Source organism: Pinus tabuliformis, chromosome 7, assembly GCF_031772625.1.
Source record: "Pinus tabuliformis cultivar Carrire ecotype Pingquan chromosome 7, CPIR1, whole genome shotgun sequence".
Lineage (NCBI taxonomy): Eukaryota > Viridiplantae > Streptophyta > Pinopsida > Pinales > Pinaceae > Pinus > Pinus tabuliformis.
The window spans coordinates 648,822,033-648,849,756 of record NC_142293.1 but is presented as its reverse complement, the minus strand read 5'-3'; the positions used below and the strand labels follow the sequence as shown (position 1 = coordinate 648,849,756).

General features: G+C 38.3%; 2 protein-coding genes across 2 annotated transcripts; both read left to right on the top strand.

The window, feature by feature from the left end:
- Positions 1–24,508: 24,508 nt before the first annotated feature.
- Positions 24,509–24,913, top strand: LOC149249116 (uncharacterized). The gene has a single exon (XM_089451989.1). It carries the CDS (start codon positions 24,509–24,511, stop codon positions 24,911–24,913), a length of 405 nt encoding a protein of 134 aa, XP_089308115.1.
- Positions 24,914–25,692: 779 nt separating this feature from the next.
- LOC149249115 (uncharacterized) lies at positions 25,693–26,622 on the top strand. The gene has a single exon (XM_089451983.1). The coding sequence runs from the start codon at positions 25,693–25,695 to the stop codon at positions 26,620–26,622; it is 930 nt and encodes a 309-aa protein (XP_089308109.1).
- Positions 26,623–27,724: the final 1,102 nt, after the last annotated feature.

Sequence of the window (27,724 nt, the reverse complement as noted above, 5' to 3'; positions counted from 1 at the left end):
ACGTATACGTACACACACACTTTCACAGAAGAAAAAGTGTGTATACCTTGGAAAACTAAATTTTTGGTCCGAAGTATTTGGTCCATGGTATTTTGATCCATGGTATTGGTCCAAGGTATCTGGTCTGAGGTATTGACCCTAGGTATTCGGTCCAAGGTATTGGTCCTAAGTGGTTTTGGTCCATGGTATTGAGAAAGGCCTAAGACTATAAAAGGAGGAGAAGATCATTAGGCCAAAGTGTGAAAGTATCGAATATCTGATATAATGTGAGATCTAATATGTAGGTTATTGGCTTATGGTGTTGTGCTTGATCTGAACCGAAGAAGAACCTTAGCGCTTGATGAAGGATAAGATCTAATGATGTATCAAGATCTTAAGGCTTGAAGTGAATTACCTTCATATGGTTTGATCATGTATCTGATTAACTAGCACATGTTGTAGTCTGTAAATATGATGATTTGGGTATGATTGATGTCTAGAACTTCTATTATGTTTAAATCATCTTTTACAGATCTGTACGTACGTTCACTTCCGAAAAGAAGCGTATACACGTTGGTTTTTCATATCAAAACAATGTATACCTCATAAATTTGATTTGCAGATCTGTACGTTGGTTCACCTTGAGGAAAGCGCGTACACACACAGGTTCGACACTTGGAAGTAGCATATAACTTATAAAATATGTTTTAGTTACTTTTGCTTGCTAGTGCAGTGTTGTGGGTTATTGCTTGGGTTCTGGTTACTTTATTCTGGTGACAACATTTTGAATGATCAGAGTGATTGATTGTTTCGGTTGTGGTTGGTTCAAAAGGAGAGTGGTTGATGTAGATATATTTGATGATTGAATGATGTTGATGGATCTAGTCTGAAAATTTATGAAACGTGGTCCTTGGAAGAAAAGAGAAGGTTATAGCCTTCTGTGGGCCAGCACCTACGTACTAGTAAACATATCGACTAGTACAAGAGCTAGGGGGTTGTAGCTCCCTTCCAATAGAAGCTGTAGAATGAGAGAAAGTTGTAGCCTTCTGCAGGTAGAAGCCTGCGTACTGGTATAAGACTGTACCAGTGAAAAAATTGTAAACAAATTTATCTTATTATTAAAAAGAAGACAAAGACGATTGCAGGAGGTTGTTTTTACCCACGTTGGGTTTCCACCTTATATCTTGGTGTTCATGTGTGTTTCTTGTGTGTGATGATCTGTTCTATTTTTACTGCACTTGGTTACTATTTATATGGTTCTGATGCACTGATTAAAGATCAATATATGATGAATTAATTGAATCATAAGTCTGTTTGATATATGCTAGTTGCTTTAAACACAGTTGCATGTACACATGAGTTCCCTTAACTGATGTAGTGTAAATGAATTTGATTATGGAAATGAAAAAGTTATTGATTTGATAATACTGATTCACCCCCCCCCCCTCAGTATTATTTCCAACAATTGGTATCAGAGCAAGTCCTCCAAAAGAAGCTTGATCGCTTAGAGGAAGATCCATCATCATGAGTAATCAAGAAAGCGGGGTATCCATCAGACCGCCAATATTTGATGGGAGCAACTTTGTTTATTGGAAGGTAAGAACCACATCCTATCTTCAATCTCTTAGAACAGATGTCGGGAAATCATGGAAGGAGGATATACTTTTCCATCAGTAATTCCTACAGATGCAGCAGGTAAAAAGAAATATGAAACTAATGCTAAGGCTGTCAATACATTATTGGGAAGTCTGTCATAATCAGAGTTTGTCAAATTTATGCAGCTCAAATCAGCCAAAGAAATATGGGACAAAATCATTCTAAGCTACGAGGGATACTCTTAGGTAAAACGTGCTAAACTGAAAACTCTCAGAATTCAATATGAAACTCTCAAGATGCACAATGATGAAAGTGTAGCTAGTTACTTCTTATGTATAGATGAGATTGTTAATTGCATGAAGAATTTGGGTGAAGAGATAAAGGAAGTTACCTTAGTTGAAAAGGTTTTAAGATCCTTATCTGCTAAATTTGAATCAAAAGTATCTTCCATAGAAGAAAAGCAGGATCTACATACTATTACTATGACACAGCTTCATGGAATCTTAACTGCCTTTGAGATGAGAAAAGGAGGTCCATTAGATATGAGAGAAGTTGCATTTAAAGCTCCAGCAAAAGGAAAAGAAGAAATCAATGAATCAGGAAATATTTCAAAAGAATAAGAGGAAATGAACTTTGTCAAGAATCTTCAATGGGGTTCTGGTAGATTCAGAGGTAAACTGCCTTTCAAATGTTTTGCCTGTGGTAGAGTCAATCATTATGCTACCAAATGTCATCATAAAGATAAATATGATCAAGGGAAGGAAACTTCAAAATGGAATAGAAAACAAAGTGTAAGTAAAAAGAGCTACTATACACATGAAGATAGCGATGGTTTATCAAATAGTGATGAAGATGAAAATAGTAATGGCTATAGACTTCTGATGGCTTATGAAGATGATGATTGTTTAGATGCTTTAGATGAAGATAACCTTTATGAAGAAATCTCTAAACTCAAAATCTGTTTAGAAGAAAATAATATGATTATAGATACCTTGACATTCCAACTTGCTGAAAGAGAAAAACACAATGAAAAGATAAAATGTGAAATTGTGGGTCTAAGAAAGGATCTTGAGAAAGCAAAAGTTCTCAATCTTAGATTTGCCAAAGGATCAGAAACCTTAAATGAAATTATCAAAGTGCAGCGCTCTCCTCTGATAAAGATAGGTGTTGGATAAAGATAGGTGCTGAAGAAACATCTCAATCATAGAAGCCGTCAACCTCTACTAAAAGCTATTGTGATGTAGCAAAGAGTAGTGAACAGTTTGACAATCGTCAGCAAAGGCATAAAGTAGATCACCAGGTGAATTAGGCTCAATTTACTTCAAGGATGAACAGAAGCAAAAATCAACCTCAGGTAAGTCATACTCAATTTGCTTCAAAGAATATCAATCGACAGGTCAGTAGGAGGAACTTCAACTACAATCAACAGGTCAGTAGATTAGATGATCGCGGGAACTTCTTTAATGGTCAATGTTTGTCATGTCATAATTTTGGACATAGAGCTACTCAATGTGTTTCTTACAAAACTTTCATGACTAGAGAAGCACAAAATCAAAGAAATGTGACAGGGATCAAGAAAATTTCATATAATAGCTTTTCTCTTCTTGAAAATGAAATAGAATGCTCAATCTATAACAACTTTTTCCATGAAGAATCTAAATGCAGGAGTAAATTTTAGAAAAAATCTCAAAAATAGTAAACTCCATTAAATCCCAAAATATGGAGAAAGAAAGAACTGCAAACATAAAGATGTGGTATAGCCTTGTATGCAGAAGGACAAGAAAACCAGTGGTACATCGACAGTGGATGCTCAAAACACATGACAGGTGACATAGAAAAACTACACTCATATAATGCCTTAAAAAGGGAAAAGAGTGTTTCATTTGGAAACGACACTGCTACTGTCATAAAAGGTAAAGGCTCTGTTTTCTTGAAAGAAAAAGTTAAAGCTGGGAATGTTATGTATGTTGACGGCTTAAAGCATAATCTGTTGAGTGTGAGTCAAATGTGTGATCAAGGAAATGAAGTAGTGTTTCGATCAAATGGATGTGTTATTCGTGAGCTTGATATAGGAGAAACTGTGATTAAAGGGACAAGAACTCCAAACAATCTATACATACACAAAGGAGGACAAAAACAGTGCTATCTAAGCAAAAATGATGAAAACTGGCTATGGCATAGAAGATTGGGACATCTAAGCTTTTCTCAAATAATAAAAGCATGTAGATTCTAGGCTGTTCGTGATCTTCCAAATATCAACATTCCTTAAAATACTATATGCAAATCATGTCAATTCGATAAGCAAACCAGATTTCAATTCGTTGAAAAGGAAGGGTCGGCTAGTAAGCCTCTTGAACTTGTTCATACTGATTTATGTGGTCCATCAAGGAGAAAGTCACCCCGTGGAGAAGAATACTTTATATTGTTCATTGATGATTTCTCCAGAATGTGTTGGATAGGTCTTCTAAAGCATAAAGATGAAGCATTTGAAAAGTTCAAAGCCTTCAAATCTTTGGTTGAAAATGAATCAGATTGCATAATCAAATGCCTCAAATTTGATTGAGGAGGGGAATTTACCTTAGACGAATTCTTTGACTTTTGTGAAGAACATGGAATAAAAAGGAAATTCTCTACCACAGGGACTCCTCAACAAAATGGAGTGGTAGAAAGGATGAATAGAACTGTTCAAAAAATGGCTCGTGATATGCTAGATGAATCTGGAACTCCTGCAACCTTCTAGGGTGAAGTTGCATTCGTCGCTGTCACTATTCTCAATCAAGAAAATGTTCGAGTAAACAACACTCAAACTCCACATGAACTTTAGTATGGTAAGACTCCTACTGTAAAATACTTCAAAGTTTTTGGAAGCAAATGTTAGATCAAAAGTACTGATGAAAAACTTGGTAAGTTTGAACCCAGAGCAGATGAAGGTATTCTTCTTGGCTACTCTTCCCGAAGTAAAGGATATAAATGTTACAACAAAAGACTTGGGAAAATTATTGAAAGTATTGATGTTGTGCTTGATGAAGCATGCAAAAATCCCAAATAGATAAAAACCGAAGATTATGACAATGAAGAAGATGAGGATCATTTTCCCACATCAAATCACACTAATTCTGAAGAAGAAACCAATGAAGCACCAAAAGAAGAGATAACGATAGAAGAAAAGACTTCGTCCAAGTATGTTTAGAAAAATCATCCAGAAGCACAAATTTTAGGAGAAAATGGGGCAGGTGTGCAGACTAGAAGAACCATTGACGAAGCTTCAAGCTATCTAGCATTACTATCTTCCACTGAACCTAAAAATGTAAATGAAGCATGCAAAGATGAATGTTGGGTCAAGGCCATGAATGAATAACTTGAGCAAATTGAAAAGAATAATACTTGGGAATTAGTTCCTAGACCTCATGATAAGAATATCATAGGAACTAAATGGATATTCAAAAACAAGCTGAATGAAAATGGAGAAGTTATTAGAAACAAGGCCACACTTGTTTGTAAAGGATATGCTCAACAATAAGGTATAGACTTTGAAGAAACTTTTTCACCTGTTGCTAGACTTGAAACTATCAGAATGTTTCTTACTCTTTCTAGTTTTCAAAAATTCAAAGTATACCAAATGGATGTAAAATTTGCCTTTCTTAATGGAGACTTAGAAGAAGAAGTCTATATTGAACAACCAAAAGGATTCATTCTTGGAAATGATGCAAAACTTGTATTCAAACTCAAGAAAGCTCTCTATGGTCTAAAATAGGCTCCAAGGGCCTGGTATTACGGTCTTGACAAATATCTCCACCAACAGGGTTTTTCAAAGGGGTCAGCAGATAGTAATCTATATACAAAGATGGACACTGATGTATGCTGATGATATCATTTTTGGTAGCAATGAAGAATCCATGAGTTAGAATATTTCTTCAGTAATGTAGTAAGAATTTGAAATGTCCTTACTTGGTGAGCTTACCTACCTTCTTGGTCTACAAGTGCAGCAAAATAAAGATGGTATTTTCTCTCACAAACCAAATATCTCAAATAGATCCTAAAAAAGTACAACATGGAAGATTCTAAACCTGTTTGTACTCCAATGGTAACGGGATGTACTCTCATCTCAAATGATGAATCAGCAGCAGTACATCAACCAAATTATAGATCCATGATTGGTAGTCTGCTTTATCTAACAAGTACCTGATAGTACATCATGCATGTAGTGGGAATAGTTGGAAGATTCCAAGAAAATCCAAAGGAATCACATCTTTAGGTAGTCAAAAGGATTTTCAAATATCTTCAAGGAACACAGAACTTTGGCTTATGGTATCCTAGAGATACAGATCTTACACTTCATGCATATACAGATGCAGATTGGGCAGGAAGTGTTGATGACAGAAAAAGCACTAGTGGTGGTGCATTCTATATGGGTTCCAGGTTGGTGTCTTGGTTCAACAATAAACAAATTTCAATTGCATTATCTACAGCTGAAGCAGAATACATGGCTACTGCATCTTGCTGCACAAAAGTACTTTGAATGATGCAAACCTTGCAAGATATTCAGATCACATGTACTCCACCTATCTCCATGCTATGTGATAATACAAGTGCCATCAGTATTTCAAAAAATCTAGTCATGCACTCCAAGACCAAGCACATACCCATCAAATATCATTTCCTACATGAACAGGTGCTTGAACAATAGGTCAAATTGGAGTATGTTCCTTCCAAAGAACAGGTTGCTAATATATTCACTAAACCACTACCCAAAGAGACATTTGAATATCTTAGACAAAAGTTGGGAGTAGTTTCTACATCATCCTGCTGTTAGATCCTATTTTTCAGGGAAAGGTGGTTATACGCGCGTTTCTTGCAGTGTAGTTTCGTACATATGCGAGTTTCTGTGGACACAGTCACGTATATGTTGGTTTAAAGAAAAGCAGTAGGACAGACTCAAGAAAAAGGGTCTGATATGGTTCAAACAATTATTTGCTCTGTTTAATGATGATTACAATCTGCTGATGATGTGTGGAAATGTGTTGGTACTTGCTATTTAGAAGTACTTTTGATCCTCACAAATTAACTTGATGTATATCTGATTGATGATGATGCCTTGATACTTCTTGCTGATATATGCATGATCATATTTGACAGTGAACATACGGAACAGGTTCAGGGGGAGCATATGCTTCAAATAATGCATTGTTGGCATTATGGTTAGAAGTCCTTGGTGATGATGCTTATAAATACATCTTTCTATTGATTGATGGTTGGTCAAGAGAATGGTATTCTAGGTTACAGGTCTGGATGTTGTTGACAAATGTTGTTGATGATAGTTGCTGATGACTATCATGGTCATGTTTAAGACATTTGGTATCTGTTATATATGTCATGTATATCTTTTAATGTAGCAGTCATGAAAAGACATAATTTTTAACCCCACTATGCATGGGATGAATTATGTAATGTTTCTTGTTGTTGACTTGTATAAACAATTGATATATCCCCACTTGGTTGGATGGAAGAGTCAAATTTGGTATATCCCCACTTGGTTAGGAGATTGATGTATGTATGAGTCATTGGCGATAGGAAGGTCAAACTCACATAATCAAGTGATAGAGTCATGTTATTCTTTTTGCAAATATTTGCAGACTTTGCATGTGCTCAGGGGGAGCATGGATGATATAGTGCATCTCAGCATGTACAAAGGGGAAGTTTAATCAGAAAATTCAGCATGTGCTTAGGGGGAGCTTGATCAATGTTTATATTCAATTGTTCAGATATGGAAGTCTACTTTTTGGTCAGCCCTTTGCCCTTGCTGTCGAAAGGGGAGAGTACTTTGGTGTTGCTTGTTATCTCTAACAGTTTCTACAGCTTGCGGTAATCAACACCAACATAGTTGCCATCAAGTCCAAAGGGCGGGATTGTTGGCATTATGATGTATGTGTTGTACTTGATGGAAACCCACCTGTAGCAGAACAACTCACTTGTATATGATAAGTAGATGAATCTACAGAAGAGATATCAGATGTGACATAATGCATCACAGTAGTGTTTACACATGTGATGAAATGCAGGGCAGCTTCAAGGAATCAATTTAGAGGGCAACTCACTCAGATGAAAGATCACAGTATAATAGGTAAATAGCAAAGAATTATAGATCAGTCTTCACAGAATGAAGAAAGAGAGGTATACGGAGGTTCACTATATACAAGCCATGCATATGTACACATGCACTTTCATAAAAGGAAAAGTGCGTATACCTTGGAAAACTAAATTTTTGGTCTGAAGTATTTGGTCCATGGTATTGGTCCAAGGTATCTGGTCTGAGGTATTGACCCTAGGTATTTGGTCCAAGGTATTAGTCCTAAGTGGTTTTGGTCCATGGTATTGAGAAAGGCCTAAGAATATAAAAGGAGGAGAAGATCATTAGGCCAAAGTGTGCCCAAAGTGTGCAAGTATCGAATATCTGATATAGTGTGAGATCTAATATGTAGGTTATTAGCTTATGGTGTCGTGCTTGATATGAACCGAAGAAGAACCTTAGCGCTTGATGAAGGATAAGATCTAATGAGTATCAGGATCTTAAGGCTTGAAGTGAATTATCTTCATATGGTTTGATCATGTATCTGAATAACTGGTGCATGTTGCAGTCTGTAAATATGATGATATGGGTATGATTGATGTCTGGAAACGCTATTATGTTTAAATCATCTTTTACAGATCTATACATAGGTTCACTTCAGAAAAGAATCATATACACGCTGGTTCTACATATAAAAACTATGTATACCTCATAAATTTGATTTACAGATCTGTACATTGGTTTGCCTTGAGGAAAGCACGTATACACGCATGTTCAACACTTGGAAGTAGTGTATACCTTATCAAATATGTTTTAGTTGCTTCTGTTTGCTGGTGCAGTGTTTTGGGTTATTGCTTGGGTTCTGGTTACTGTATTCTCGTGATAACATTCTGAATGATCAGAGTGATTGATTGATTCGGTTATGGTTGGTTAAAAAGGAGATTGGTTGATGCAGATATATTTGATGATTGAATGATGTTGATGGATCCAGTCTGAAAATTTATGAAACGTGGTCCCTAGAAGAAAATAGAAGGTTGTAGCCTTCTGTAGGCTGGCACCTATGTACTAGTAAACATATCAGCTAGTACAAGATCTAGGGGGTTGTAGCACCCTTCCAGTAGAAACTGGAGAACAAGAGAAGATTGTAGCCTTCTACAGGTAGAAGCCTGTGTACTGGTATAAGGCTGCACCAGTACAAAAATTGTAAATAGAATTCTCTTATTATTAAAAAGAAGACAAAGATGATTGCAGCAGGTGGTTTTCACCCACATCGGGTTTCCACCTTATATCTTGGTGTTCATGTGTGTTTCTTGTGTGTGATGATCTATTCTGTTTTTACTGCACCTGGTTACTGTTTATATGGTTTTGATGCACTAATTAAAGATCAATATATGATGAATTAACTAAATCATAAGTCTATTGGATATACACTAGTTCCACTAAACACAGTTGCATGTACATGCGATTTCCCTTAACTGAAGTAGCATATATGAATCTGATTATGGAAATAAAAAAGTTATTGATTTGATAATATTGATTCAACCCAAGCCCCCCCCCCCCCAATATTATTTCCAACACCACATTTAATATATAGAACTTCTTGTTTGGTCAATTTACTGTGATCTAAATTGCTATTTAAAATGTCAATCCGGGGTTCGTAAACTGATGAAGTGAAGTGTACTATATGTACTAGATAACCATTTTCTTAATCTTTTGTCGTTTTTGAGTTTTTAGTTTATTTTTGGATTTATCTTTCCCTAATGTGTGATGGCGAAAATGAAAGTGAAGTATGGAGTATGGATGGTGATGGTGGTTTCTACAGTGATTTTCTCAAACTTGAAAGTGCTCAAGAAGAAAGCTTCAAAACACCTAAATTGAAATCAATTCTTATGAGAAAGTAAATGCATCAAACAGTGAACTAATGACAATGGCCCAGTATCCTTGCTGCTGAATGAAAAGAAAGTAAAAACTGAACTTAAAGCAACTCAAACCAAAAGCAAAGCAACTAATTCACACTACTTAAACTCTTCAGATCCTTTACCCTTCAGCTCAATCTACCTTGTGCGAAGTAATCATGAATAAGTCAAGCAATATGCTATCTAAATGGCAAGAAATTAAATTGCATAAAAGAAACTAGTCACACTACTTTAACTCTTCTGGTCCTTTACCCTTCAGCTCAATCTACCTTGTGGGAAGCAACCATGAATAAGTTTAAGCAATATGATAACTAAATTGCAAGAAATTAAATTGCAGAAAGGAAACTAATCACACTACTTCAACTCTTCTGATCCTTTACCCTTCAGCTCAATCTACCTTGTGGGAAGCAATCATGAATAAGTTTAAGCAATATGATAACTAAATCACACTACAGTTAGTAATATTCTGATTTCTTGCTAATAGAGTCACTTCACTATAGAAAGAAACCATAAATTGATGAGCAGTATGATATCTAAATAACAAAAAAAAATAAGTAAGCAAATCACAACTTGAAAAAGACAGTGCTGAAATTAAACTTCAGAAAATGAAAGTTAGCAGGAAGGACAAGATGATCTCATATGTCAATAGTTATCGAAAAGATGAAAATTTGCCCGGGCTGCTTAAGAAAACCTACAGAAAAGCACTGATCAGTTGACAGTTATAAGAAAACAGAGGTGAAAATCTAAACAGCAGTGAGTTAAGAAACATCAAACAGTGTGTCATGTACAAGCTAATGATACAAGAACATAATAAAACCAAATGAAAACTTTACAAGGCTTCAACGCGCAAGGGCCCTCTGCCACTTCAGCCGGTCAACAAGTAGTCACACGAATAAACTCAGAAAAGTCTTCTCATATATTAAAACAGCAACATATATAAACAGTGGGGTGATAACACAACAGTTCAGAATTTACATATAAAAAAAAACTCCTTTACAGCGTTCATCGACGCGTTATTTATAATGACAAAATGCTGAAACTAGCTAACTAACTCCTACGCTATTGACTGTGTTGCCAAATACACGTAGATCCCTTCAGCCGAGATCTAGCGTAACTGTCATCATGTCTATTAAATCCCTGGAGTGGTAGCTATTAGATTCAGGTTACAGAAGTGATCTCTAGGTGTGCCGGTGTCTTCGTAAGCTGAGGGCTGTGCCATGTAACGTTCACGTGCTCAAAACAGAGACGTGCGACCGCTGAACTCCTTGGTTGGCTCTGCCTTTGACCTTCGTTGACTGTGACCTTCCATGGATGATTTGGCTGATTCGAAGGGACACGTTCCATGTATCCATCACCTGGAGCTTGCCCATGTGGCTCATTTCTTCATAGGACACCTGTAGCACAGCTTTTAACAAAATAGCTGCGGAATCCTGTGCTGGCTGCGGAAACTGACAAGTTTCCGCAGCTGCATGAACAAAAAAACTAAACCAAACAACAATCATAAGCATAGTGAGAAAACCATGTAAAGAGCTCTTTTTAAACTACAATGCAATGATTTAACAGCTGGGTGGATGCAATAAGTGGAAAAGGAAGGCTGAGAGGGTGTATAGGAAGGTGCAGGTTTGAGGCTCAACATACCCCCACTGTGAAGGTGTTGCATGTCCTCATGCAACCAAAATTGAGTTATTTCCCTCTAATCCATATGTTCTGATGCTTCTGCAAGGACATCTAGCCCTCTTTTCTTCTTCCTTGATGCTAACATCATCCTTGGCTTCCTGACTAGGCATTTGAACTTGAGGTTAATCAATGCTCTGCTTAACTTTTTGCACTTCTTCTTCAATTTTCTGTTTTTCTTTTGCCACAGTCCTAAATGGAGTATAGTATTATCATGGACAATCTTGTCTACTTTACTCTGCTCTTTGAGTGCTTCATTTTCTTGTATGATATGCCTATTTAGGACTTCTAACTCAAATATTTCCTGTTTCAAAGACTGAACTTGTGCATCAGGTGGCAGAGAGGTACTTGGTCCTGCAGCTGATTGTTCTAAGGTTTCCAAGTAATTGTATGCCTCTTGCTGATTAGAATCTACCTCAGGTGTCTTTCTCGGCCTAAACTCAAAATCTGGTGGAGGAGGACTGCTCTCTCTTTCCGGCCGAAAAGGGCTTTCCTCACGTGGAGGACTTGACTCAATGCTTGGCTGAGTTGGAGATTTCTCAAGTGTCTCTTCATCTAAATCAATAAAGTGAGACTATTTTTCTTTGGTTTTATTCCCCTTCCCTTTTAGCCTAGTGCTCCTTCTTAAGTATGAACTAGTACTCTTCTTTTGTGCACTCTGTTTTCCTTTTTGCTTTTTCTTGGCTATGGCAGTGGCTTGAAGATCTATTAATCTTTCTGACAGAGGTTGATAATCCTCTTCTATGGATTTCTCAGGGGATGGATAGACTTCTTGGATGGTTCTTTTACCTTTTTCCTTCTTCTGTTTCTTACTTCTAGCTCTATCTTCTTTTTCTTTTTGGACTGTTTCTTGAATTTCTATTGTAGGGGAGTCTTGGATTGTAATGTTCTTTTCTTTCCTCCTACTCTTCCTTGGAATCTTTGGTGGACTACTTCCAGAGGCCTCAGATGGCTCTTGGAAGTAGTTTCTTGTCAAGAATTTCCCCCAAGTATCTTTAGTTTTCTTCAACTAATCCTCAATAAGAATTTTGATGAGCCCATGATGGTAAAGATGAGGTTCAATATTGCCTACATGTTTTTGAACTGTAAAACTCATCTTTTTCATACTTGATAGCAGAAAAAGAGGCAAATTAAGAGTGTGACCATCTATGAAATTCATCATCAGCCTGACATGATACATATACATAGAGCCAAAACGACCTTCACACATGATAAATTTCTGGATGACTAACAGTAGACTAGACCATTCCTCTTTTAATACATGAACAGGGATGCCTCTTGTGAATACGGTGGTATCCATACCTTGGTTTTGTAGCATGGTTCTCCATATTTGATCGTCCACACTTCTATTTTTAAACCACCTTTCACCCTCTTGAGGTAGGCCTGTGGCAGCTGCTACTGTGGCCTCGGTCACTGTGAATTTTAAATCTCCAACCTCCACTGTTTGTCCATTAAAGGACCTTGCAAAAGCTTTGGTCACCTCCTTGTTATAGCCTTTAAACTTCTGGATAAATCATAGCCATCTGACTTTCTTCAGCAATTCCTTAACTTGAGGATAACCCTCCAAGTATTTCGGTCCTTCCGGCTCAGCTCTCAGTAATTTTCCCATCCTCTGTTTTAAATTCCGCTGAGAGTTCTTCTGTGTGTGAGGGTTAAGGGAAAAAAAAGCTCTGTTACAGGGTTTAGGATAAACTATAGTGACGGTAGTCAGGGTTTAGAGCAAACTGTAGTGACTGCAGTTGGAAATAGAGAACAGTGAATGGAAATACCCGAATTACGGGAGGAACAGTGGGTGAGCAGTGATAAACGAGTTCATAAAATGAAATGTGGATGCATGCAAGGAGTATGATATAAGTGGAGTATGAGTGGAGTGATAAGCGAGTGGAGTAACGGCAAGATTCTTTCGAGTCGGATGACTGTGTATGAGATTTTACACGTCTCAACAGACGGCTGTGGAAATTACAGCTGGGAAGAGCCGTAACACAATAGGTCACGTCTCAAGAGTACGAGTAATAACTAGAAGTGCAGTCATACTTGAGTTCAAACTCGGAGTAATCATGAGACCGTTAGGGAGATGAATGCGAGGTGTGTGGAGTGACATCGCGGAATAAGAGTGATAGTGGGCTAATATATCAAATCATTGCACATAGGAGAGCCTGTTATGGTTTAATAACTATACGTAATTATGACTTGAATTGTTATTTGATAAAGATTTTTGATCATACCTTTGGAAACTTTGTCAATTTTTGCTCAAGGCTTCTAACCAGTTGCTCTTCTTTGATATCTTGGAGATGCCCCATGTCTTTAACTCAATTACACCTACATTTCATGATTATAGCACTAACAGTTGATTGTATTTTTGAAAACAGAGTGATGTTGGCTGCGGAAATCGTTTCTGGCTGCGGAAACTGCTTCTGGCTGCGGAAACGGTTCCCAGCTGCGGAAACTGAGACAGCACCCCCTTGTCTGCACAAAGATAGTTAGAAAAGAACTAACTGAATGAAAATAGTCCTGGAAGGGGTTTTTATTAATGAAATGAAATGGAATGAGTGGAATGAAGTGAAAATGAAGTGGAATGAAGTGAAATGGAGATGAAAATGAGATGGAGGTGAAGTGAAATGACAAGTGAGATGAAGTGAAGATGGAAAGAGAAGGAGAGGAGATTTTTTTTGGAAAATATAGAGTGTCAGGTGTCCCTGATTTTCACTCTAGATTTTCTGCATAAGACCGCCAATCTAGGATTGGTTTTCAGGCTTATACACATTTTTCTTTTTTCTTTTTTTTTTTTTTTTTTCAAAAACTGAAAGAAACAAGATTAGGCTGGTGGGAGAGAAGGATTCTTCTCCACCAGCCTTATTGCAGAATTCTCTTGGAACATTTTGACAAACTCCTCTTTTGAAAGTGGCTTATGATAAATTTTCAATCAGTGGCCATTCACAGTAAGAGGAGTCTGAAATTCATCAATGGTCTTGATTCTTACTGCTCCATTGTTAAAGACTTTATCAATCTCATATGGCCCAAGCCAATGAGTCTGAAACTTCCCTTTGAAGTCTTTAAACTTGGAATCAAACAGTAAAGCCCAATCTCCCTCTTGAAACTTTCTCTCTTTAATATATCTGTCATGCCACTTAGCTCTTTGATGTTGAACTAGATCAGTCCTTAAAATTGCATCTTGTCTGATCTCATCTAGCTCATTCAGCTGCTCCATTCTATGCTTTTGGGCTTCTGATAGATTCATCCCCAACTGAACTGCCATCTTGAAAGTCTTGACTTGAAACTCAATGGGGAGCAGGACTTCTTTCCCATAAACAAGTTCATAGGGAGAATGTCCTGTTGTGTTCCTCCATGTAGTTCTGTAGGCCCATAAGGCTTCAGGGAGCCTTTCTGCCCAATCTCTTCTGTGGAGATGAACAGTTTTGGTGATGATGCTCTCAAGAACTTTGTTTGTAGATTCCACTTGACCATTTGCTTGAGGATGGTAAGGAGTAGATTTTCTGTGCTTGATTTTGTATTCTTCCATCAGCTTCTCCATCAAGTTAGATGTGAATTGACTTCCCTGATCTGTCACAATTTCTCTTGGGACACCAAAATGAGTAAAAATATCCTCAAAAAGAAATTGAACAACTGAATTTTCAGTGGCAGAAGGCAATGCCTTGGCTTCTACCCATTTAGTGACATAATCAGTGCAAACCAATATATATTTCTTTTGTCTAGATGGTGGATTAATGGGTCCAATGAAATCTAAAGCCCATTTTTCAAAGGGTTCAATGAGTACCTGTGGCTGTAATGGCATTTCATTTGAAAGAGTCGGTCTCCCACTCTCTGGCAACTGTCACACCTTCTGACATATTGTTTTGCATCTTTGAAGAGAGAAGGCCAATAATATCCTAAAGAAAGGATTTTATAGGCTGTCCTCTTGTCAGCAAAGTGTCCACCACATGGTTCATCATGACATGCCTTGAGGATGTCAGGTATTTCATCTTCCCGAACACATATTCTGATCACACAATCTAGCCCTTTCTTAAACAATTCATTAGAAATCCATGAATAATTTGAACTCTCCTGAATAATTTTCCTTTTCTCATTAGGAAATAAGTGTGGAGGTAGCTTCCCTGTAACCAAATAGTTAGCAATATCTGCATACCAAGGAGTCTTAGTAGTTACTGCAAACAAATATTCATCTGGAAACTTATCCTCTACAGGAGAATCTTCGTTAGTATTTTGGATTCTAGACAAGAAATCAGCTACTGTATTTTGTTTCCCTGGTCTATCTAACACAGTAATATTGAATTCTTGTAAAAGTAAAAGCCATCTTGTAACTCTGCCATTAGTAACAGGTTTGTTCATGAGATATCTAATTGCAGAATGATCAGTATGGACAAAAGTTTCATAGCCTGTTATATAATGTCTAAACTTGTTGATTGCATGAACAACAGCTAAGAACTCTTTCTTAGTCACAGTATAATTTAACTCAGTGGGAGTCAAATTTTTACTGGTGTAGTAAATGGCATAAGGAACTAAATCCTTTTGACCCAACACAACTCCTAGAGCTGTATCTGAAGCATCTGTAGAAATATGGAAAGGAAGTTTCCAATTTGGCCCTCTCAAAATGGGTGCTTCAGATATTCTTGTTTTCAAAGTTTCAAATGCAGATTGACAATCAGGATCCCATTTGAATTCACAGTCTTTTGTAAGTAATTTGAAGAGCGGAGATGCTATTTTGGTGAAGTTTTCAATAAATCTTCTATAATATCCAGTAAATCCAAGAAAACTTCTAACATCTTTTTGACAATTTGGAATAGGCAACTTGGAGATGACTTCAACTTTTGATCTATCAACTTTAATCCCATCCCCTGAAATATGATGTCCTAAAGCAATCCCTTCAGTAAACATCATAAAGCATTTCTCATGACTTAATGAAAGGTTTGTTTCTTTACGTCTTATAAGGACTTTTTCCAAATTCTCTAATGCCTCTTCAAATGAATTACCATAAACTGTAAAATCATCCATATAAACCTCTACACAATCATGAATTAGATCAGAAAAGATTCCTAGTACTGCCCTTTGAAATGTTGCGGGTGCATTACATAATCCAAAAGGAAGTACTCAGTAAGCAAAAGTTCCCCATGGACAAGTAAATGTGGTCTTGTCCTGATCTTCAGGTGCTACTTGAATCTAATTGTAACCACTAAAACCATCCAAAAATGAGAAATACTTTTTGCCTGCTAAAGTATCTAATACCTGATCAATAAAGGGTAAAGGAAAGTGATCCTTCAAAGTTGCTTTGTTCAATTCTCTATAATCAATGTAAACCCTCCATTTACCATTCTTTTTAGGTACTATAACCAAAGGAGAAACCCACTGGCTATCTGAAATTGGATAAATGAAGTTTACATTAAGTAACTTTTGGAGCTCTTCTTTCACTATCTCCCTAAGGTTTGGATTCATCCTTCTTTGAGGTTGTTTGATTGGTCTACTGTTTTCCTCAATGTAGATGTGATGAATGCAAGTCTTAGGGTCAATACCTTTCATATCGGTATACTCCCATGCAAATGCAATAGAATGTTTTTGCAAGATTTTGGTTAGCTCTTCCTGTTGTGATTTTTCCAAGTTTTTGTTGATATTCAATGTTTTTCCTGAAAAGATCTCAATGGCAGAACTACCAAATTCTTCCATAGAGAAAAGAGACATTTGTCTAGATGATAGACACTCAATGTCAGAATCCAACTGAAATTGTGTGTGGTCATATTCTGAAGATGGTTCAAAGTTTTCTAATGTGTTCAGAATTTGACTATCTTCACTGATCTCAGAAATGGTAAAGACAGGTTGTATAGTATCTTCATCATCAACCCACTCATTATCTCCTATTTCTGTAATCACTTTTGCTAGAGGATACAGATTGAACTTCTTTGTCGAATTACCATCAGAAATATACATATCCCCAGACCTGCAACTGATAAAAGCATCAGCTGTGGCTAGCCAAGGTCTTCCTAAGATGAGAGGATGTCCTCCTAAATTACTCTTGGGAGTTAAAATCATGAAATCCACTGGATATTACCAAGAGTCTAAGGAGACTGAAATGTCTTCTAATACACCATCTGGTTTAATAATTGATCGATCTGCAAGTTGCAATAAAGTAGGTGTAAAAAGAAGATTAGGAAGTTTTAGCTGTTCCATAGTCTGTCTACTCATGATGTTGATAGCAGCCCCTAGATCAATCAAAGTATTAGGAATTTCTACCCCATTGATATGTGTTTTGACAATTGGACTACCGGGATCTACATACTTCTGCATAGTAATTTTTCCCATCATGATATCTGCAATTTTTCCTACCAGGTGGATTCTTCTTGTATCTCTTGGTTTCCTTCCTGGTCTTTTAAGACTCAACTCCTTTATTGTTTTCGCTAGAATAGGAATCTCTTTAATGGCTTGTAACAAGGGAATCTTGATACAGACATTCTTCAATTCATCTAGAAAATCATAGTCAGGCAACAAGATTTGTTTTTCCACCCCTTTGTCAATTTGTAATCTTTCAGGAAAAGGAGGTGTGGATGAAGATGCAGGTTGCTCAACTATAGGAGTTGTGGGGGTTAACTCTTTTTCTTTTTCTTTTTGAGTGCTTGGGTTTGAAGAGATGCTTCAGAACCCTTATTGGCTTCAAGAGAATCTTCCTCAGAAATGCTTTGCTTTTGAGCATCTATAGAAGGCTTATCTAGGACTCTACCTGATCTGAGTTGTACATCATTGAGAGGAACAATCATATAGGCAGGAAATTGTTGACCTTCCATCATGTAAGCATTTTGAGGGTTTTTGTTATTGGGGTTTGGCAATGGCTGAGAAGGAAGTTGATTTGACTTTTGTTGGAATGGAAGCAAGAGTTGAGAATTTGGATTCTATTGAGAAGGTTGTTGTTGTTGAAATGGCAATGATAATTGTGGATTTTGATTTGGAAGTTGTGGAGCTTGTTGGTTTTGAAAAGATGGAGGATATTGATAAAATTGAGCAAATCTCCCATAAGGATTTTGCATACCTTGTACCCATGATTGAAAAGGATTTTGAGGTTGGGACCAAGGTTGTTGCCAAGGATTCCAATTTGGTGGGGGTTGAAAATTCATAGAGTTGTTAAACCCTTGATTTTGTTGCCCCTGCCAAGGTCTCCTTGCAACAAAACAGAGAGACTCGATTGTATTTGGATCTTCTTGAAAGACAACTTTGAGCCCAGGAATTGAAGGACAATCCTTGGTCTCATGATTCTCTGAACAAATTACACATGTTTCTACAACTTTTGCATCCAAGGGACATTCCCTTAGAGCATGTTTCTTTCTACACTTTGGGCAAAAGATGGCCAAAGCCTCAGCTTCTGCTTTCTGCTTATTGTGAATCTTAAGAGTGTCTAGTTGCTCACTAAGACTCCCTAAGATGTCAGTCTTGAATTCATCAAGCTTGTTGCCAATCTCAGCCCTACTTACTGATCCAGTTGCAGATTTGTTTGCTCTGATGAGAGAAGGATCTCTAGGCCCTTTTTGAGTTTTAGATTTCCCCCTTGAGAGATGGACACACAGTTCTGCTATATCATGAAGTGGAAGTTGAGATATGTCTCCTTTCCCCATCATGTTCAAAATATCTATCCATTCATCTCTAATGGCTTTTAATAGAAGGGCTTTCAAGGTCTCCTCATCCAAGTTACTCATCTTTGCTCTTTTCAGATTGTATTGGAATCTTTCAAGTAAATCCTCCAAGTTTTCATCTTCTCTTTGCACCATTTTGAATACCGCATCCTTGTGATTGGTGGGCATACAATAGTCTAGGTACCTATCCAAAAATGTTTGTTTCATATCATTCCAAGTCCTAATGGATTGAGTGAGTAATCCCATGAACCATTTCAAGGCTGCTCCTTTCAATGTTGAAGGAAACAGTTTGAGTTTTTGAGAGTCTTCCAGATAATCATAAGTTCGACACACGACCTCAAACTCAAATAGAAATGTTTCATGGTCCTCATTTCTTAACCCATGGAAGTTTGGGAGGACAGATGGTGAGATGTTTTTCATTGTGGCTCGGGAGTCCTCATCAACTATAGGAAATCCGAATGAGTTATCTCCATCCCTATTTCCCCCAATGTTACCTCTACCTCCTCCATTATTTCCTCCTCCTCCTCTACCTCTACCAAATCCATTTGCTCCTTCCTCTGTCATGGTAGTTTCCCTGGAGACTTCAGAGTCCTCTGGTTCCTCTACTAAAGGTGAACGAGAAGGAATTTCTCCCTCTTCTTCTTCTGATGATTCTACTTCTTCAATTACAATTTGTCTCTCTGTAGAAGGAAGGAAAGGATCTCTTTCTAATTCAGATTCGATGGAAGGTGTGGGAGAGTCAACTACTACCTCTTGAATTCCAGGAATCCTAGGGCTAGGAGTATAAGTTGGAGATGATGGAGGTGTCTCTTGTCTATTCCTTGAAGTAGATGGAGTTGTAAAAATCGAACTCTTGGCTCTAGCTAAAAACCTTCCCCTAGAATCTCTTGCTCTATGCATGTCATTTTTTTTATTTTTCTTCAAGTCGGGCTAATAATTCTCTTTCTGATCTTCCAGGTCACTCTATACAAGCCATGCATATGTACACATGCACTTTCATAAAAGGAAAAGTGCATATACCTTGGAAAACTAAATTTTTGGTCCGAAGTATTTGGTCCATGGTATTGGTCCAAGGTATCTGGTCTGAGGTATTGACCCTAGGTATTTGGTCCAAGGTATTGGTCCTAAGTGGTTTTGGTCCATGGTATTGAGAAAGGCCTAAGAATATAAAAGGAGGAGAAGATCATTAGGCCAAAGTGTGCCCAAAGTGTGCAAGTATCGAATATCTGATATAGTGTGAGATCTAATATGTAGGTTATTAGCTTATGGTGTCGTGCTTGATCTGAACCAAAGAAGAACCTTAGCACTTGATGAAGGATAAGATCTAATGATGTATCAGGATCTTAAGGCTTGAAGTGAATTATCTTCATATGGTTTGATCATGTATCTGAATAACTGGAGCATGTTGCAGTCTGTAAATATGATGATATGGGTATGATTGATGTCTGAAATTGCTATTATGTTTAAATCATCTTTTACAGATCTATACATAGGTTCACTTCAGAAAAGAAGCATATACACGCTGGTTCTACATATCAAAACTATGTATACCTCATAAATTTGATTTACAGATCTGTACACTGGTTCGCCTTGAGGAAAGCGCGTATACACGCATGTTCAACACTTGGAAGTAGCGTATACCTTATCAAATATGTTTTAGTTGCTTCTGTTTGCTGGTGCAGTGTTCTGGGTTATTGCTTGGGTTCTGGTTACTGTATTCTCGTGACAACATTCTGAATGATCAGAGTGATTGATTGATTCGGTTGTGGTTGGTTAAAAAGGAGATTGGTTGATGCAGATATATTTGATGATTGAATGATGTTGATGGATCCAGTCTGAAAATTTATGAAACGTGGTCCCTGGAAGAAAATAGAAGGTTGTAGCCTTCTGTAGGCTGGCACCTATGTACTAGTAAACATATCAGCTAGTACAAGATCTAGGGGGTTGTAGCACCCTTCCAGTAGAAGCTGGAGAACAAGAGAAGATTGTAGCCTTCTATAGTAGAAGCCTGTGTACTGGTATAAGGCTGCACCAGTACAAAAATTGTAAATAGAATTCTCTTATTATTAAAAAGAAGACAAAGATGATTGCAGCAGGTGGTTTTCACCCACATCGGGTTTCCACCTTATATCTTGGTGTTCATGTGTGTTTCTTGTGTGTGATGATCTATTCTGTTTTTACTGCACCTGGTTACTGTTTATATGGTTCTGATGCACTGATTAAAGATCAATATATGATGAACTAACTAAATCATAAGTCTATTGGATATACACTAGTTCCTCTAAACACAGTTGCATGTACATGCGATTTCCCTTAACTGAAGTAGCATATATGAATCTGATTATGGAAATAAAAAAGTTATTGATTTGATAATATTGATTCAACCCAACCCCCCCCCCCCCCCCCCAATATTATTTCCAACACCACATTTAATATATAGAACTTCCTGTTTGGTCAATTTAGTGTGATCTAAATTGCTATTTAAAATGTCAATCCAGGGTTCGTAAACTGACGAAGTGAAGTGTACTATATGTACTAGATAACCATTTCCTTAATCTTTTGTCGTTTTTGAGTTTTTAGTTTATTTTTGGATTTATATTTCCCTAATGTGTGATGGTGAAAATGAAAGTGAAGTATGGAGTATGGATGGTGATGGTGGTTTCTACAGTGATTTTCTCAAACTTGAAAGTGCTCAAGAAGAAAGCTTCAAAACAGCTAAACTGAAATCAATTCTTAAGAGAAAGTAAATGCATCAAACAGTGAACTAATGACAATGGCCCAGTATCCTTGCTACTGAATGAAAAGAAAGTAAAAACTGAACTTAAAGCAACTCAAACCAAAAGCAAAGCAACTAATTCACACTACTTAAACTCTTTAGATCCTTTACCCTTCAGCTCAATCTACCTTGTGCGAAGTAATCATGAATAAGTCAAGCAATATGCTATCTAAATGGCAAGAAATTAAATTGCATAAAAGAAACTAGTCACACTACTTTAACACTTCTGGTCCTTTACCCTTCAGCTCAATCTACCTTGTGGGAAGCAACCATGAATAAGTTTAAGCAATATGATAACTAAATTGCAAGAAATTAAGTTGCAGAAAGGAAACTAATCACACTACTTCAACTCTTCTGATCCTTTACCCTTCAGCTCAATCTACCTTGTGGGAAGCAATCATGAATAAGTTTAAGCAATATGATAACTAAATCACACTACAGTTAGTAATATTCTGATTTCTTGCTAATAGAGTCACTTCACTATAGAAAGAAACCATAAATTGATGAGCAGTATGATATCTAAATAACAAAAAAAAATAAGTAAGAAAATCACAACTTGAGAAAGACAGTGCTGAAATTAAACTTCAGAAAATGAAAGTTAGCAGGAAGGACAAGATGATCTCATATGTCAATAGTTATCAAAAAGATGAAAATTTTCCCGGGCTGCCTAAGAAAACCTGCAGAAAAGCACTAATCAGTTGACAGTTATAAGAAAACAGAGGTGAAAATCTAAACAGCAGTGAGTTAAGAAACATCAAACAGTGTGTTATGTACAAGCTAATGATACAAGAACATAATAAAACCAAATGAAAACTTTACAAGGCTTCAGCGCGCAGGGGCCCTCTGCCACTTCAGCCAGTCAACAAGTAGTCACACGAATAAACTCAGAAAAGTCTTCTCATATATTAAAACAGCAACATATATAAACAGTGGGGTGATAACACAACAATTCAGAATTTACATATCAAAAAAAACTCCTTTACAGCATTCATCGACGCGTTATTTATAATGACAAAATGCTGAAACTAGCTAACTAACTCCTACGCTATTGACTGTGTTGCCAAAGACACGTAGATCCCTTCAGCCGAGATCTAGCGTAACTGTCATCATGTCTATTAAATCTCTGGAGTGGTAGCTGTTAGATTCAGGTTACAGAAGTGATCTCCAGGTGTGCCGGTGTCTTCGTGAGCTGAGGACTGTGCCACGTAACGTTCACGTGCTCAAAACAGAGACGTGCCACCGCTGAACTCCTTGGTTGGCTCTGCCTTTGACCTTCGTTGACCGTGACCTTCCATGGATGATTTGGCTGATTTGAAGGGACACGTTCCATGTATCCGTCACCTGGAGCTTGCCCATGTGGCTCATTTCTTCATAGGACACCTGTAGCACAGCTTTTAACAAAATAGCTGCGGAATCCTGTGCTGGCTGCAGAAACTGACAAGTTTCCGCAGCTGCATGAACAAAAAAACTAAACCAAACAACAGTCATAAGCATAGTAAGAAAACCATGTAAAGAGCTCTTTTTAAACTACAATGCAATGATTTAACAGCTGGGTGGATGCAATAAGTGGAAAAGGAAGGCTGAGAGGGTGTATAGGAAGGTGCAGGTTTGAGGCTCAACATTTCCCTTAACAATTTATGGTACCTCAATCTACAATCATTACTTGAAATTTTGGTGCTATAAATACAAAGCAATTGAGAAGTTTTGCTAATTTTAATTGATAAAGTTATTGGTACTACCTAAATCAGTTGACATTGTTACCTTTTTCTTTTTGATATATTCTACCATCTTGAGGGTTTGTGGAGTACCAATTCTTGCCAACACATGGCAATGCATTCTTGGAGTACTCTCTTCTAGCTCTAGCTTGTGACAATTCTAATAATTGATCTTTTCTCTCTTCACATTCTATGTAAAATAACTTATTATCACCACATTTATTCTCCTTAATATAATTATTTTCACAATTGAAACATAATCCCTTTTCTCTTATTTCATATATTTGTTTAGGTGTCAACCTTTTTGGTTGATTGAGGTTCAGTGGGGGATAATTATGTTTACATAGTTGTTATGGACCACTTTTCTAATAGCCATATTTTTACTTTCAACTTTTCTTGAAAAATTGAAAACATTCTCTACAAATTTACGTTCAAAGAGATGCACCTCATGTTGGATGTCTTCCTTTAAAAGTCCCATAAAGAGGTCTAACATTTTATCCTTTGAAATACTCTTTACCCTTAGACTTAACTTTTGGAATTTTTGGAACCGGGGCGGTGGCAGGTTCGATGCTCTGCAACTAGGGTTTGAGCAAACCTTGCGACGGTGTAGAGTCCTCTGTCATAGCAGCGCCGCAGTAGCAGTTTAGCGAAGATCAACAACAAGATTCTGGTATAGCGAGGACGGGCATGGGAAAATCTCAGGGGGGGGCCTCAAAGCCCTCCCCAGAAGTTGAAAGAGATCCGTCGGCGCAAATAGGATCGATGCTCTCAGGGTTGGAACATGAGGATGAGGTTAATAGAGAACCCCCTCTGCAAGACAAAACAAATGCGCCCCTCAACCAATCAGGAAGAAACAATGAGATACCAGAAAGAGATACAATGCACACAGAAGTACCAAAGGTAACCTCGAACACATGCAAACCCATAGCAGCTGAAAGGCCTAGAATAGAACTACCCAGTCACAGAATCAATGGGAGAATCCAGTATATGAGGGACCATGCACTCATTGGAAAATTTATCGGATTCTGGCCAACAGAAAGAGCATTGCATGGATGGATCTCGGCCAAATGGAAACCCAAGGGCCATGTTACACTACAGCTAGGACCAAAAGGGTTCTTTACGATATCTTTTTCTGCATCGAGGATAGGAACCGAGTAATGGACGAAGGGCCATATTTTTTCAACTTAGCTGGCCTCTATCTAAGGGAATGGGCAGCAAGATTCAACCCGGACAAGGAGGATCTCAGCTGGGCACCAGTATGGATCAGGATGTACTCACTGCCAGAGGAATATTGGGATGAAGAATCGCTAAGAGATATAGGAAATGGGCTGGGGGAATACATAAAAGCAGCAAAAGAAACGAAGCTACGCAAATACACATCCTATGCTCGCATCTACATCTTCATGCGCTTGGATAAGGCCTTACCAGACTCAGTAAGTCTCTCTCACGACGATTATGAATGGACTCAACCATTGGATTATGAACATGTTCCCTTTCGTTGTCACAAATGCCATGCACTTGGACATCTCTTCAGGGATTGCCCTCTGAATGCCAAACACTAACCCCCCAATCCCTCTGACATGCAAAACCAAGACGGGTTCACCAAGGTTACTAATCGCAAAAGATCGCATAGAAAACCCTCAAATGGGAAGAAACCCCAGCCAGAAGCTGCATCCTTCCCTTCAACCAACAACAGCTTCAAAATCCTAGCCAACACCTCTGAAGATCCCCCTCTGCACTCAAACTCAGGGCTCCCGCCCATCTCAGCCTCTGTTATCCCTCCACCCCCTGGTTCCTCTTCCCCTCCCAGCCAACTGGAAAAGAACCTTGGGCCTCCTAAAGAAATCAGAAAGTTCTTGAGTGGAAAGACAAAGGATATGGAGGTGGATGCCCCCTCCATCCATACCATGAGTACAGCCACAGCCCTAGAAGATATGAATCAGCCACAAGTGATGGATGAAGAGACGGAAAGCTTTGACCTAGGAGGACTTGATATCCTAGAGCTTGAAGCAGCATGCAAAAAGAAGGAGTTTGACAAGATACCGGAGCACCAACTCAACACACTGGAAGTCATCCTAGCCAAGGTGTACCAGCAGCATCAGTTAGGCATCCAACCGGGCAGTTACTGGGACGGTAGCCTCACTCCAAAAGATTCCAAGAAGAGAGGGAGAAGAACCGACCTTCAACGAACAATTGCATTGGGGAAAGTCCTGGTTGACTCAGGAAGATATGTGAAGCTGACCAAGTATTACAAACCCACCATTAATAGTGAAAGATGAAGCTCACATCATGGAATGTAAGGGGGCTCAATAGCCCAGGAAAACATAGAATGGTTAAGAACATGATAAAGCGGGAAAGGCCACAAATTTGTTTCCTTCAGGAAACGAAGTGTAGCAGTGATACTCTGGGAAACATACTCTCCAGAGCTTGGATAGGTAGTAGCTCAGTGGCAGTGGATGCCTCTGGGGCTTCTGGCGGGCTCGCTATAGCATGGAATCCGCAAGCGATAGTGCTCTCAGACATACACGCATCCCACCACATCATCCAAGCTAGCTTTCATATTCTATGTACCAACATTCACGAACATCTTACAAATGTCTACTTCCCTCAGGAGGCGAGCAATAAAATGGCTTTATTTGACATGATAGAAGCACTAAGTCTACATAGAGTCCACCCCCTGTGGATCATTGGAGGAGACTTTAACATGATAACTAAATTAGAGGAAAAGCAAGGAGGTCGAACAAGGATGGAGCAGGAAAATGAGCACTTCAAGGAGTTCATTCAAAACAATGCCCTTATCAATTTCCAGTTTTGTAATAGAACACACACATGGAGAAATCGAAGGATTAGAAGGCATCAAATCACCTCCAAGCTAGATCGATTCCTTCTGACTGATAACGCATTCCACTTAGGAGGGGACATAACAGCAGCAATTCTCCCTTATGCAGGCTCTGACCACTGGCCTATCGCCCTTCAGTGGCAAAGACTGGGTAATGCCAATAAGAGACCATTCCGCTTTGAGGCGTTCTGGCTCACCCATCCCACATTCAAAGACTTCATCAAAAATACCCGAAACAATTTTCATCCACCTGAAGGCTCCAAAATGTATCAGTTTCAACATAAACTCAAGTATCTCAAAACTCATATTAAGCTCTGGAATCAAGAAACCTTTGGAAACATTTTTCAGGTGCAACAGAATCTAAACAGGGAAATGGAACAACTCCAACAGAAAATAATCACAGAGGGACACAATGAAGAAACTTTGGAATAGGAGAAACACATTCATTACCAACTGGAGGAGAGGAGAAAGCAGGAGGAAATATTATGGAAGCAAAAATCAAGGATAAGATGGTTGAAGGAGGGGGAGAGAAACACCAAGTTCTTCCACAGAACAATTGTACAGCAGAGAATGCACAACACTATCCCTTTCATTCAGAAGCAGGGGGGGAAAGAGTAGAAGAGCATGATGAGATTGAGCAAGAATTCACAAGGTACTTTCGGCAGGTTCACCAAGAGCCCCAAAAAGACAGAAGGTCGGCCATTGAAAAAATCACACGAAACGTGCCAAAAATCATTACTGAAGATCACAACAAGCTCCTTCTTCGCCCTGTTCAACAACAGGAAGTAGACACAACAATGCATCAGCTCAAGGAAGGTAAAGCCCCCGGCCCGGATGGATTCACAACCACCTTCTTCCATGCCTTCTGGGAATTAATCAGAGATGAAGTCTGGCAAGTAGTTGAGGAGTCGCGCACCCTGCACTGGCTTCTGCCCTCTCTCAATTCTACTTTTATTGTGCTCATTCCAAAGGAAGAAAGCAACATTACCCCAGACAAGTTCCGACCAATTGCTCTATGCAATGTAATCTACAAGGTGATTTCAAAGGTCATAGCCAATAGATTAAAGCCGCTACTGCCCCTGCTCATCTCACCTAAACAATCCGGCTATGTGGAAGGAAGACAAATCCTAGACGGCATCATCCTCTCGCATGAAGTTATACACTCTCTCAAGCGCACCAAGCAAGTAGGTATGATACTCAAGTTGGACTTGTCAAAAGCCTTTGATAAGCTAAATTGGATATACATAAAAAAAATGTTGTTAGCTTTTGGTTTCTCTCCAATATGGGTTCAATGGATTCATAGTCTCATTTCCTCTACTTTCTTCTCCATCCTTGTCAATGGCATTCCATCCCGCCCCTTCAGCCCCTCAAGAGGTATTCGGTAGGGCGATCCTCTATCGCCTTTCCTCTTTGTTCTCATGGATGAAGGATTAGGTCGCCACATTACTCAGGCTCGCCTTGCCCAGCAAATCAAAGGTCTTTCCATCCATAACACCCCTGCTATAACCCATCAGCAGTTTGTCGATGACAACAT

Coding starts and splice junctions, on each gene's coding strand:
- LOC149249115 (XM_089451983.1), top strand. CDS start 25,693: ATGATAAAGCGGGAAAGGCCACAAATTTGTTTCCTTCAGGAAACGAAG.
- LOC149249116 (XM_089451989.1), top strand. CDS start 24,509: ATGGACGAAGGGCCATATTTTTTCAACTTAGCTGGCCTCTATCTAAGG.